Source organism: Somniosus microcephalus, unplaced genomic scaffold, assembly GCF_052327205.1.
Source record: "Somniosus microcephalus isolate GS21.2 unplaced genomic scaffold, FLI_Smic_1.0 unresolved_chr9, whole genome shotgun sequence".
In the NCBI taxonomy this organism is placed as follows: domain Eukaryota; kingdom Metazoa; phylum Chordata; class Chondrichthyes; order Squaliformes; family Somniosidae; genus Somniosus; species Somniosus microcephalus.
Genome location: NW_028225187.1, coordinates 317,276 through 331,415, shown reverse-complemented (window position 1 = coordinate 331,415; position 14,140 = coordinate 317,276). Strand labels below are relative to the sequence as shown.

Genomic DNA, 14,140 nt, shown 5'->3' with positions numbered 1-14,140 from the left:
TCAATGTCCACCCCCTCCACCACTGGTGCACTGTGTCTGCAGTATGTACGGTCTACAAGATGACCACGGTCAGGCCGTGTGGAGTCAAGGGCCAGGCAACAGAATGGATGGAAATATCGCAACAAACTACCCTTAACTCCAACCCTCTGATTTCTGTTTTGTAGCCAGCTTTCCATCCATTCTGCTGCCTGGCCCTTCACTCCACACGGCCTGACCTTGGTCATCTTGTCGATCTTACATACTGTTTATGGATAGCAAGCTGGTCACAAAACAGAAAACGGAGAGTAGGGGTTGGGAGTAGCTACTCAGACTGGCAAAAGGTGGGAAGTGGTGTTCCACAGGGATCGGCGCTGGGATCACTGTTGTTCATAAATGATTTGGACTCGGGAATCAGAAGAACAATTTCAAAGTTTGTCAATAACACCAAATTGGGAGGTAGAATTAATATTGAGGAAGACAAAATGCAAGAAGACATTAATAAATTTCAGAATGGGTATGTAATTGGCAAATGAATTTCACTGCAGATCAGTGTGAGGTGGTGTGTTAATGAATTTCACTATAGATCAGTGTGAGGTGGTGTGTTAATGAATTTCACTATAGATCAGTGTGAGGTGGTGTGTTAATGAATTTCACTATAGGTCAGTGTGAGGTGGTGTGTTCTGGTGGGAAGAATAAGGAGGCCACACACTACTTGGACAAGGGGGTGAAATTGGGTTGCTTTGTGCCTCCCGCGATATTCAGTGGGAGGTTAGCGTCGGCAGTAGTTGGTTGCGCCCCTGCACCGCCGGCAATGATGTCATCGCCATGCGCAGCACCCTAGCTGCAACCTTGGGTTGCGACCCCTGACCTATCACCGGACGATATGTCCGACAGGGTCAGGGGTCGTTCCTGCAGCCGCGGCAACGCCACTTAAAGGGCAGGTGTCGGGCGGCAACTTTTTATTTTGGCTGACTGCCAGCACCTGCCCCCTTCCCCTTTCTTCTTCGGGGTGTTGGCCACGATCGCTCAGCCCGGCGCTCCTCTTGATCCGACACGCCGCTCCCCGGTGGTCCAGCAGGGCCCCGGTGTGCATAGTGCTAGGCCCCTCCCCTTTAATCAGGGAGGGAGGTCTGCTATGACACGGTGCTATGTGCCGACGGGCGTGGTGCTGTTACACGAAGTGCCATGAAATTCACTTGTAGTGCCTCAAGAGGGAGGGGAGCGCTTCCAGTAGCACCCCGCCTCCTGCTTGGGGCGCTACCACTGAATTTAATGTGCAGGGGCGCTAACTTTTTCAGGGGGCTAAAATTAGCCCCGGCGACGTTAGCGACCCAAAGGGGGCGCCACCAAATTTCCCCCTAAGAGTCTAAATGGGCTGGAGGAGCAGAGGGATCCAGGGATACAGATACACAAACCACTAAAAGTAGCAACACAGGTTAATAATGCCATTAAAAAAAAGCACTTGGTACATTCCTAAAGGAGCCTTCTGTTCCGTGCCTCGGAGCTCTGAACCATGGCAGAGAGCGGCTGGGACACGTTTCTCACACGCCTCGAGATTAACCCGCACGGCAACTTTGCTGTCAGTGAAGAGAGACAAGAAAGACCAAAGTGCCGTTTGCCCTCTCAGTGTGGCCCTGAAGGACTGTGTCCAGGCTGGAGTTCTGTTACCACCGTACGATCCTCCCCCAGATTGTCCTTTCTGAGCTCCAGCCAGGTGATGCTAAACACTCAGGTGGGAAAGACAAAAATCTACAACAATGTGTTTAAAACAAAGTTGATTTATTTGACATATATCCAGAATATTAAACTCCAGACCAGTTCCTGGAGTTATTATCAGCAGAAACAATCCCCGCCTGTCAGAATGAACATGGTTCCATCCTGGATGTGATTAACAGCAGCAGCAACAACAGAATCCAACCCCTGCAGTCACTTGTGAACTCGCTGGTGTGTCAGGAGGTGGGATGACTGAGTGAATCCCTTCCCACACTCAGGGCAGGTGAATGGCCTCTCCCCAGTGTGAACTCGCTGGTGTGTCAGCAGGTTGGATGACTGAGTGAATCCCTTCCCACACTCAGGGCAGGTGAACGGCCTCTCCCCAGTGTGAACTCGCTGGTGTCTCAGCAGGTGGGATGACTGAGTGAACCCCTTCCCACACTCAGGGCAGGTGAACGGCCTCTCCCCACTGTGACTGCGCAGGTGTACAGTGAGGTCAGATGACTGCCTAAACCCAGTCCCGCAGTGAGAGCATCTGAACGGTCTCTCGTCAGTGTGAACACGTTGATGGTGTATCATTTCCCCGGAACTTTTAAAGCACTTCCCACAGTCCGGGCAGTTAAAAGGTCTCTCAGAGTGAACTCGCCGGTGTGTCAGCAGGTTGGATGAATTAGTGAATCCCTTCCCACACACGGAGCAGGTGAATGGTCTCTCCCCAGTGTGAGTGCGCTGGTGGACAGTGAGGTCAGATGATTGCCTGAACCCAGTCCCGCAGTGAGAGCACCTGAACGGTCTCTCGTCAGTGTGAACACGTTGATGGTGTATTAGTTCCCCGGAACCTTTAAAGCACTTCCCACAGTCCGAGCATTTAAAAGGTCTCTCATCAGAGTGAACTCGCTGGTGTGTCAGCAGGGTGGATGAGCGAATGAATCCCTTCCCACACACGGAGCAGGTGAACGGTCTCTCCCCAGTGTGAGTGCGCTGGTGTACAGTGAGCTCAGATGACCGCCTGAACCCAGTCCCACAGTGCGAGCACCTGAATGGTCTCTCCCCAGTGTGAGAACGTTGATGGCGTATCATTTCCCCGGAACTTTTAAAGCACTTCCCACAGTCCGAGCAGTTAAAAGGTCTCTCATCAGTGTGAACTCGCTGGTGTGTCAGCAGGGTGGATGAGCGAGTGAATCCCTTCCCACACACGGAGCAGGTGAACGGTCTCTCCCCAGTGTGAATGCGCTGGTGGACCGTGAGGTCAGGTGACTGCCTGAACCCAGTCCCGCAGTGAGAGCACCTGAATGGTCTCTCATCAGTGTGAACACGTTGATGGTGTATCAGTTCCCCGGAACCTTTAAAGCACTTCCCACAGTCCGAGCATTTAAAAGGTCTCTCATCAGTGTGAACTCGCTGGTGATTCAGCAGGTGGGATGAATTAGTGAATCCCTTCCCACACTCAGAGCAGGTGAACGGCCTCTCCCCAGAGTGAACTCGCTGGTGTGTCAGCAGGGTGGATGACTGAGTGAATCCCTTCCCACACTCAGAGCAGGTGAACGGCCTCTCCCCGGTGTGAACGGTGCTATTTGCTTCCATATTCAAAGGCCGATGATATTCAGTTCCTGATGAATCGAGTGACTGTCAGATCTTGACGTGATGTTTGGTTTGAGTTTCCCGTCTGCAAATCCTCCCCTTCTAATACCCTGCAAAATGAATTTAAAACAGGGAGCGTGAGAGAGAACCCACTAAAGAGGCAGGTTGTGAAATTGAGCTCAACGAATCTGGTTATTTGTGGGGCCGGCACGAGAAAAAAGTGACCATGAAAGCTGCCGGATTGTCATAAAATCCCACTGGTTCACTAATGTCCCTCAGTGAAGGGAATCTGCCACCTGGTCTGGGCCTCTGGCCTCTATGGGAGGAGAGAGAGAGAGAGAGAGAGAGAGAAAGAGAGAGGTGAGTGGGAGGGGGCGAAGGAGATGGACTTTATACATCTGAAACTCGGCCAGAACTTTGACAGAACCTCCAAAACCTGCAACCTCCAGCACCTAGAAGGACAAAGGCAGAAGGTGCATGGGAGCACATTCACCTCCAAGTTCTCCAAGTCACACACCATCCTGACTCGGACATATATCGCCGTTGCTACATCATCACTGGGTGAAAATCCTGGAACTCCTTACACAACAGCATTGTGGGAGTACCTTCACCACACGGACTGCAGCAGTTCAAGAAGGCGGCCCACCATCACCTTCTCAACAGGCAACTGGGGATTGGCAATATTTGCTGCTCTTGCTAGTGACGCCCACATCCCAAGAATGAATTAAAACAAATCTGTATATGTAAACTGGATTAAAAGCCTCTACAGAAATACTTGTTCCTAAAACAATACTCTTTTACATTGTAGGGACAGTGTCTAACAACGTAATCTCCCCCAGAGTCCACCTCCCTTGACAGTCCCACGTTGGAAATTGTTGGGTTCTCCTGGGCTCAGAAGTACTGGGGGTTAAACCCAGCAGCTTCTCCTCCATCTCCACTCCAGCTCAAACTGAAGCAACAAAAAGACCTACACAGGCGGCCAGGGACCGACTTCTGCATTCAGCGCCCGCCCTGATACAAGCCGGCTCTGGATTGGCGGCTCTGCTGTGTCGATCCAGTTGTGGTTTCTCCTGTCTGGGGGAGGCGCTGCACCCTGGGTTTCCTGGTGCCGGGTCCCTGGCCGCACGTCCGCCGGGCCCGGCCGCTCTGATTCTGATTGAGTTTTTTGATGAGGTAACAGAGATGGTTGATGAGGGCAATGCGGTTAACGTGGTGTACATGGATTTCCAAAAGGCGTTCGACAAAGTGCCACATAATAGGCTTGCCAGCAAAGTTGAAGCCCATGGAATAAAAGGGACAGTGGCAGCATGGATATGAAATTGGCAAAGTGACAGAAAACAGAGAGTAGTGGTGAACGGTTGTTTTTTGGACTGGAGGAAGGTGCACTGTGCTGTTCCCCAGGGGTCGGTACTAGGACCACTGCTTTTCTTGATATATATATTAATGACTTGGACTTGTCTGTACAGGGCAGTTTCAAAATATGCAGATGACAAAAAACTTGGAAGTATAGTGAACAGTGAGGAGGATAGTGACAGACATCAAGAGGACATAGACAGGCTGGTGGAATGGGCGGACACGTGGGAGATGAAATTTAACGCAGAAAAGTGCGAACTGATATATTTTGGTAGGAAGAACGAGGAGAGGCAATATAAACTAAAGGGTACAATTCTAAAGTGGGTGCATGAACAGAGAGACCTGGGGGTATGTGTACACAAATCGTTGAAGGTGGCAGGGCAGGTTGAGAAAGTGGTTAAAAAAGTATACGGGATCCTGGGCTTTAGAGGCATAGAGTCCAAAAGCAAGGAGGTTCTGATGAACCTTTATAAAACACTGGTTCGGCCACAACTGGAGTATTGTGTCCAATTCTGGGCACCGCACTTTATGAAGGATGTGAAGACCTCAGAGAGAGGGTGCAGAAAAGATTTACAAGAATAGTTCCAGGGATAAGGGATGAGGGACTTCAGTTATGTGGATAGACTGGAGAAACTGGGGTGGTTCTCCTCAGAGCAGAGAAGGTTGAGAGGAGATTTGATAGAGGTGTTCAAAATCATGAGGGGTCTGGACAGAGTAGATAGAGAGAAACTGTTCCCATTGACAGAAGGGTCGAGAACCAGAGGACACAGATTTAAGGTGATTGGTAGAAGAACCAAAGGCGACATGAGGAAAAACTTTTTTATGCAGCGAGTGGTTAGGATCTGGAATGCACTGCCTGAAAGGGTGGTGGAGGCAGATTCAATCACCGCTTTCAAAAGGGAATTGGAAAAGTGCCTGAAGGAAAGAAATGTGCAGGGTTACGGGGAAAGGGCGGGGAGTGGGGCTCGCTGAAGTGGTCTTGCAGAGAGCTGGCACGGGCTCGACGGGCCGAATGGCCTCCTTCTGTGCTGCAACCATTCTATGATTCTATAAAATATTAGAAAGTTTGTGCCACAGAAGCACGAGGTTTATCTGCTTTTATTGATGAATTTAAAAAGTCTCTATTAAAACCTGAGCCAGTGTGTTGTGAGCCAAAGAGCCTTGTGTCCAATGTGGGGAATAAAGGCCCACAGCCTCCCCGGGCCCCGGGCCCTGAACAAGGGACTGGAGAAACTCGCTGCCCCGCGGATCAGACAATCAGCCGGCGCTAGTCCCGCCCCTCGGGCTCCCCGATTGGTTGGAGGACCCGCCGCCGGCTCGCTCCTCCAGCCCCGCCCACTGTGTGCCGCTCGTCCCGCCCCTCGGGCTCTCCGATTGGTTGGAGGACCCGCCGCCGGCTCGCTCCTCCAGCCCCGCCCCGCTCGCTCCCTACTGGTGGGAAGCTGCCGTCAATCAGGCCGCGGGCCCGGGTCACGTGTCCCCGAGGAGATCACGTGCACCGTCCAAGTGCCGCCGCTCGGTCCGGGGCCTCGCGGACTCTGAGGTTTTTCTATTTCTCTCGATTCTCTCCCGATCCACCCCGCGCCATTCTCCACCCAATCGGAGCGGAGAAAACTCACTTCCCGTCACCGATCGCGACTCTGGAACCGACACCAAAGCCTTTCCCCGGAATGGCCCCGCGCCGACTCCGTCCGGCAGGATCCGAGTGCGCATGCGCAGCTCCGAGTGGGGGAGGGGGTTTGGTCTCCTCTGGGCATGCGCAGTCATTACTCTTGGTGACCGGGAGGGGTCGGTGTGCCGGACTCGGCCCAAACCGCCGCTCCCTGTGCGCATGCGCGGACTCTCGGCTGTCAATCAACCAACCGCCAGAAGAGGTCGCTGGTGAGACCAGTGAAGGAAGAAAGACTTGCATTTATATAGCGCCTTTCACCACACCGGACGTCCCAAAGTACTTTACAGCCAATGAAGTACTTTTGAAGTGTAGTCACTGTTGTAATGTAGGAAATGCGCCAGTCAATTAGCGCACAGCAAGATCCCACAAACAGCAATGTGATAATGACCAGATAATCTATCATTTTTTAATGTTGATTGAGGGATAAACATTGGCTCGGACACTGGGGATAATTCCCCTGCTCTTTCCCACATTACAACGGTGACTACTTCATTGTAGTACTTCATTGGCTGTAAAGCACTTTAGGATATCTGGTGGCACTATATAAATGCAAGTCTTTCTTTCCTGAAATAATGCCATGGGATCTTTTACATCCACCTGAGAGAGCAACCAGAGCCTCAATTTAACATCTCATCCGAAAGACGGCACCTCCGACAGTGCCGCACTCCCTCAGCACTGCACTGGAGTGTCAGCCTGGATTTTTGTGCTCAAGTCTCTGGAGTGGGACTATGAACCCACAACTTTCTGACTCAGAGACGAGAGTGCTGCCCACTGAGCCACTGGCTGACACTAAAGAGCAAGCAGTTCTGACGAATGGTCATCGACCTGAAACGTTAACTCCGTTTCTCTCTCCACAGATGCTGCCTGACCTGCTGAGTATTTCCAGCATTTTCTGTTTTTATTAAAGAAACGAGGGAGTGATTGCTGACGGGAAGAATGTTGGGTCGTCCTGCGCATGCGCACCTCCCTGGCGGCTGAGGCGAAACACCGACTCGCCCCCACCTGAGCCGCGCACGCGTACCAGATGTTGCGGCTCCGCATGCACGCCCGATGTTCCAACCGCGGGGTTTTGTGTGCTGAGCATGGGTGTTGCGGACTGATCGGGATGGGCGATTGTAGAGCAGGAGGGAGAGCGCGGGGGCCATGAGCACATGCGCGGGACTCAGAGTCAACAGAGCACTTTCTGCAGAGCCGGGGCCTTGTGGGTATTACAGCCACCATTACTGCTGATCCTTTCAACCAACCTGTGCAGCAGCTGGGGCCAGAAAATCAGCTTCACTGCCCCTAGGTTCAGAAAGGGGAAAAGTAAACAACAGTTTGCCTCTGATCCTTTTCTGATCTCAATTTACAGGGTTATAGAAGTGGAGCAGTTACAGGCGAGAAGCTCAGACCAAACATCACATCAAGATCTGACAGAGTCGCTGGATTCATCAGGACCTGAATATCATCGGCCTTTGCACATGGAAGGAGAGAGCAGGGATCGCAACGCAGAGAAACCGCACACGTGTTCGGTGTGTGGACTCGGATTCAGCCGATCGCCTGACCTGGTGAGACACGTGCTCCGTCACACCGAGGAGAAACCGGGTAAAGGTGGGGACGGCGGGAAGGGCTTCAGTTCCCCGTCTGCATTGAAAGTTCAACGGCGCTGTCACACCAGGGACAGTCTGTTCACCTGCTCCGTGTGTGGAAAGGGATTTGTTTGTTCATCCCACCTGCAAACACACCAGGGAGTTCACACTGAGGAGAGACCATTTCAATGTTCTGACTGTGGGAAGAGCTTTAAAAGCCCCTGGGAACTAAAGCAACACCAACTTGTCCACACTGATGAGAGACCATTTCAATGTTCTGACTGTGGGAAGAGCTTTAAAAGCGCTCAGTATCTGAAGGGACACTGGCTCCTACACACTGGGGAGAGGCCGTTCATCTGCTCCGTGTGTGGGAAGGGATTCGCTCAGTCATCCTACCTGCTGGTACACCAGCGAGTTCACACTGACGAGAGGCCCTTTAAATGTTCTGACTGTGGGAAGAGCTTTAAAAGCTCCGGGGAGCTGAAGGGACACCAATACCTACACACTGGGGAGACGCTGTTCACCTGCTCCGTGTGTGGGAAGGGATTCGCTCGGCCCTCCAACCTGCTGGTACATCAGCGAGTCCACACTGGGGAGGGACAGTTCACCTGCTCCGTGTGTGGGAAGGGATTCGCTCAGTCATCCAACCTGCTGACACATCAGCGAGTTCACACTGACGAGAGGCCCTTTAAATGTTCTGACTGTGGGAAGAGCTTTAAAAGCTCCGGGGTGCTGAAGGGACACCAATACCTACACACTGGGGAGAGGCTGTTCACCTGCTCCGTGTGTGGGAAGGGATTCGCTCGGCCCTCCAACCTGCTGGTACACCAGCAAGCTCACACTGACGAGAGGCCCTTTAAATGTTCTGACTGTGGGAAGAGCTTTATAAGCTCCGGGGAGCTGAAGGTACACAAGCGAGTTCACACTGACGAGAGGCCCTTTAAATGTTCTGACTGTGGGAAGAGCTTTAAAAGCTCCCGGGAGCTCAAGAGACACCAACACCTACACACTGGGGAGAGACCGTTCATCTGCTCCGTGTGTGGGAAGGGATTCACTCAGTCATCCGACCTGCTGGTACATCAGCGAGTTCACACTGGGGAGTGACTGTTCACCTGCTCCGTGTGTGGGAAGGGATTCACTCAGTCATCCCGCCTGTTGGTACATCAGCGAGTTCACACTGGGGAGGGGACTTTCACCTGCTCCGTGTGTGGGAAGGGATTCACTCAGTCATCCAACCTGCTGACACACCAGCGACTTCACACTGATCACAGAATCTAACAGCACAGAAGGAGGTGATTCGGCCCATCGTGTCTGTGCCCATCATGTCTTTGAAAGAGCTGTCCAATTTAGTCCCAAACCCCAGCTTTATCCCCAGAACTCTGCAAACTAGTCCTCTTCAAGGACTCGTCCAATTACTGTTTGAAAGTTCCTGTGGAACCTGATTCAGCATCCTTTCAGATGGTGCGTTCCAGATCTGAACAACCCTCTGTACGAAAACAATTCTCCTCATTTCACCTATAGTTCTTTTAGTAACTATTTTAAATCTGTGACCTTTGGTTACCAACCCACTTGCCAGAGTGAACAGTTTCTCCCTACTTGCTCGATCAAAACCCCTCATCATTTTGAACACCTCTATTAGGTCTTCTCTTAACCTTCTCTGCTCTCAGGGGAACAATCCCAGCTTCTCCAGTCTCTCCACATAACTGAAGTCCCTCATCCCTGGTACCATCCTGGTCAACCTCCTCTGCACCCTCTCCAAGGCCTTGACATCCTTCCTAAAGTGTGGTGCCCAGAACTGTACACAAGACTCCAGCTGAGGCCAAAACCCTGCAGCTGTACAAAACCCGGGTTAGACCACACCTGGAGCACTGTGAGCAGTTCTGGGCACCACACCTTAGGAAGGATATATTGGCCTTGGAGGGAGTGCAGCGTAGGTTTACCAGAATGATACCTGGACTTCAAGGGTTAAGTTACGAGGAGGGATTACACAAATTAGGGTTGTATTCCCTGGAATTTAGAAAGTTAAGGGGTGATCTGATCGAAGTTTTCAGGATATTAAGGGGAACAGATAGGGTAGATAGAGAGAAACTATTTCCGCTGGTTGGGGATTCTAGGACTGGGGACAGAGTCTAAAAATTAGAGCCAGACCTTTCAGGAGTGAAATTAGGAAACACTTCTACACACAAAGGGTGGTAGAAGTTTGGAACTCTCTTCCGCAAACAGCAATTGATGCTCGGTCAATTGTTAATTTTAAATCTGAGATTGATAGGTTTTTGTTAACCAAAGGTATTAAGGGATATGGGCCAAAGGCGGGTGTATGGAGTTAGGTCACAGATCAGCCATGATCTCATTGAATGGCGGAACAGGCTCGAGGGGCTGAATGGCCTCCTTCTGTCCTATGTTCCTAACTAGTGATTTGTAAAGGTTTAGTGTAACTTCCTTGTTTTTGTATTCAATGGCCCGATTTACAAAGCCAAGTATCCCATACGCTTTCTGAACCGCCTCACCAACTTGCCGTGGCACTTTCAAAGACTTGTGAATATGGACCCCCTGGTCCCTCTGCTCTTGCACCCCCTCAAAATAGTCCCATTTAGATTATACGGCCTCTCCCTGTTGTTTCTCCCAAAGTGCATCACTTCACACTTATCCTCATTTAATTTCATCTGCCTTGTGTCTGCTCATTTCACAGTCTGTCTCTGTCCTTCTGAAGTCTGCTACTACTACTACTCACAAAACTTGGCAACATAGTAAATAGTATCATCCGTAAACTTTGAAATTGTTCACCTATACCCAAGTCCAGGTCAGTTATATATAACAAGAAAAGCAATGGTCCTAATCCCGACCCCTGGGGGTGCCCACTGCATACCTCCCTCCAGTCAGAAAAACATCCCTCAGCACTGCTCACTGCCTCCTCTCCCTTAGCCAATTATATACCCAAATTACCATCGGCCCTTTAATTCCCTCTGCTTCTATTTTCAGAGTAAGTCTCTTATGTGGTACTTTATCAAATGCCTTTTGAAAGTCCATATATACAACATCTGATGCACTACCTTCATCAACCCTCTGTTACTTCATCAGCGAACTCAATCAGGTTAATCAGACACGATTTACCTTTAACAAATCCATCCTGGCTGCCCCTTATTAATCCATGCTTCTCCAAGTGAGAATTAAATTTGTCCTTGACAATGGTCTCTAGTCGTTCACCCACCACTGTAGGATCGCAAAATCCCCTCACCCCCGAAGATCGGGAAATATTAATCCACATCATGGATGAAGACTTGTGTGATTTAAATTGTCTCTGGGTTGGACAATGTTTTAAAACATACCCAGAACTGCAAAAGGCTGCGTTAAAAAGCTCGTAAGCTAGGCAGCACTTGGACACTGGAATCAAAGAACTTTGTGAAAATCGCACACTTTAAGATTGTACATTTTATTAAAAGATGTACTCTTGAGTTTTGGACTGTTTAAATTGCCCAGGGCATAAAAATGGCTGAACAGACCTCATGGAAACAGAATTTTAAAAGGCAGCAGAAAAGGACAGACAGGCTGTTAGCATATGAAAAGCTCAGCGCTGCCCTGTAGTAAGTTTGAATGGAGCCCGAGCTGTCAGTCACCCTGTGGTATTGGGCGGGTCCGGTAACCTACAAGCTGCTTGTTTACACTGGGGAGTAGCCCGTTTGAATCAGCCAATCATCGGACAGCAAGCACAATGGGTTGTTTACACACATCCATTCACTGAAATTGACTACTACGTGATGCCTCCATGTATGAATGGAGGAAGTTAAAAGCCCTTCTCTTGTGTATTCGGACTTTTCGGCGCAAAATTGCGCACGGACCTTTTCGGCGCAAAAACAACAGGGACTCCCAGGGTATAAAGATTAAGCCCAGGAAGTCCTCAGCCCCCTTTTTTGTCTCTTACTCTTTGGACTGCAGGTGAACAAGGTTTTGACCCACTCGCAAGACAATCTAGTGAGAAGTAAAGGGGTGGTAATTTAAGGGAAATGTTGCTAAGATTGTAAGGTTAACATTGTAGCCATTTATCCCTCATTTTTGCCATCTGCCTTCCCCTGTTAAGCAATTTTACCGTGATTACTTTGATCGTGTGGTGTAGTTTCTTTAGTTTTAATAAAATGTCACTGTGGTAAACCACTGTTTGTTATTGTTGTTGTTGTTGTTGCACACTGTTGTGCCTATGCATGCCTCAGCTGACTCCGCCCCTGGCTCCACCCACATGCCCGGGTATAAAGGTGACTGCTCTGCAGCCCCCTGCCCTTTTGGATACCAGGCAACCACGAGAGGCATGCTCTGTTCTTTGCTAATAAAAGCCTATTAATTAACTCTCTGTCTTTTATGAGGAATTGATAGCGCATCAATTTTATTAGCAAAACAAAATGTCGGGTCCAAATGCTGAACAGCAGGAGCTGCATCAACCGACGGCGCGAAACGCTGAGCAGCAGGCGCTGCTGCGAGCCCTCAGACCAACATGCCTGGACCTAGACCCCCCAAGAAGCGGGTTCGGCTACCAAATTCGCTCAATGGCTGCGTTGCTTCGAGGCTTACCTGGAAGCCTCAACTGTGACCCTAGACGAAAACAAGCTGAAAATCCTGGCCTCAAAGGTGAGCCACCAAGTTTATACACTAATCCAGGACGCGACGACCTACGCGGCGGCTATCGATCTGCTTAAAGGGCAATACGCACGCCCGGTAAATACGGTCTATGCCCGGCACCTCTTAAGATCCCGCAGACAGCAGCCCGGGGAATCGGTGGAGGCCTTCCTACGGGCACTACGGATACCCGGCCGAGGCTGCGATTGCAAAGAAGTATCAGCCGCAGCACACACGGAGGGACTGATCCGAGATGCTTTCGCTGCGGGTCTAAGGTCCGACTACTCCCGGCAGAGACTGTTGGAGAAGGGAGAAATAGACCTGAAAAAGGCAGTGTCCCTCTCGCTCGACGCGGCCCACAGGAATATGGACGCTTTCTCCCCTAACCGCTCCGCACCGTGGACGCCGCAACCTTGGGTCATGGGACCACCACCTCCAACTGCTGCAGCGATGTCCAAGGCACAGAAATGTTATTTTTGTGGCCAGGCAAAACACCCCAGAGCACGCTGCCCGGCGAAAAACGCTACCTGCTCCGGCTGCGGGAAGAAAAGACACTATGTCAGCGCCTGCAAAGGTAAAACCGCTAACGCCAGCAGCGCCGCGTGCGAACCGTGGGGGCAGCCATCTTGTCCGCCATCTTGTGCTCCCCCAGCCGCGTGGGGATCGGGATCATGGGCGCCGCCATTTTGTCCGCCATCTTGGACGCCTCCAACTTCAATCACGGGGGACCCGGACTCAACCACCGCCTCATCTGACGACCACATCGACTCGCTTGACCATACGCTGGCCTCCGTGACACTGGACCAATCTCTCCCTCATCAACTGTCCAGGTCCATGATGGACATTACGGTAAACGGCCGCGCCACTACCTGCCTTTTTGACAGCGGGAGCATGGAGAGCTTTATCCACCCCGACACGGTGTGCAGTTACTCTCTCCCGGTCCTGCCGATGCGCCATCGGATCTCTACGGCTTCCAAAGCCCAGTCAGCAGACGTCGGTGGCTACTGTGTACTGACCCTTTCAGTACGGGGCACAGAATACAAAAATTTTAAACTTCTGGTCCTGCCCCATCTCTGCGCTGCCGTTCTACTGGGGTTGGATTTTCAGTGCCACCTTAAAAGTGTCACATTAGCATACGACGGACCCCTCCCCCCACTCACAGTCTGCAGCCAGCAGCTTTTAAATCGCCCGCCGTGCACCATTTGCAGCCTCTCCACCCTTAAAGTCCCCCCCCCTCCTTGTTCACTAACCTCACCCGCGACTGTAAGCCCATCACTACCAAAAGCAGGCGTTACAGTGCCGGGGATAGGAGCTTCATAAATCCGAGGTAGCAAGACTCCTGAAGGAAGGGATTATTGAGAGTAGCACCAGCCCATGGCGAGCACAAGTGGTGGTAGTGAAGACTGGCGGAAAACAGCGCCTAGTTATTGACTACAGCCAGACGATCAATCGCTACACCCAGTTAGATGTATACCCACTCCCCCGCATATCTGACATGGTCAATCAGATAGCACAATACCGGGTGTTCTCGACAATTGTTCTGAAGTCGACATACCACCAGCTCCCCATCAGGGCTGAGGACCGCCAGTACACAGCTTTTGAAGCTGACGGTCGTCTCTACCACTTCCTCAGAGTTCCCTTCGGCGTCACCAACGGGGTTTCAGTCTTC

General features: G+C 51.1%; 1 protein-coding gene across 1 annotated transcript in view; it reads right to left on the bottom strand.

The window, feature by feature from the left end:
- Positions 1–1,762: 1,762 nt before the first annotated feature.
- The window catches only part of LOC147084192 (uncharacterized), a 28,221-nt gene continuing 15,843 nt past the window's right edge, over positions 1,763–14,140 (bottom strand). Inside the window, exon 3 of the mRNA XM_085979318.1 lies at positions 1,763–3,262. Coding sequence (XP_085835444.1) covers positions 1,906–3,262 — 1,357 coding nt within the window. The 3' untranslated portion in view covers positions 1,763–1,905. The remainder of the gene's footprint in view (positions 3,263–14,140) is intronic.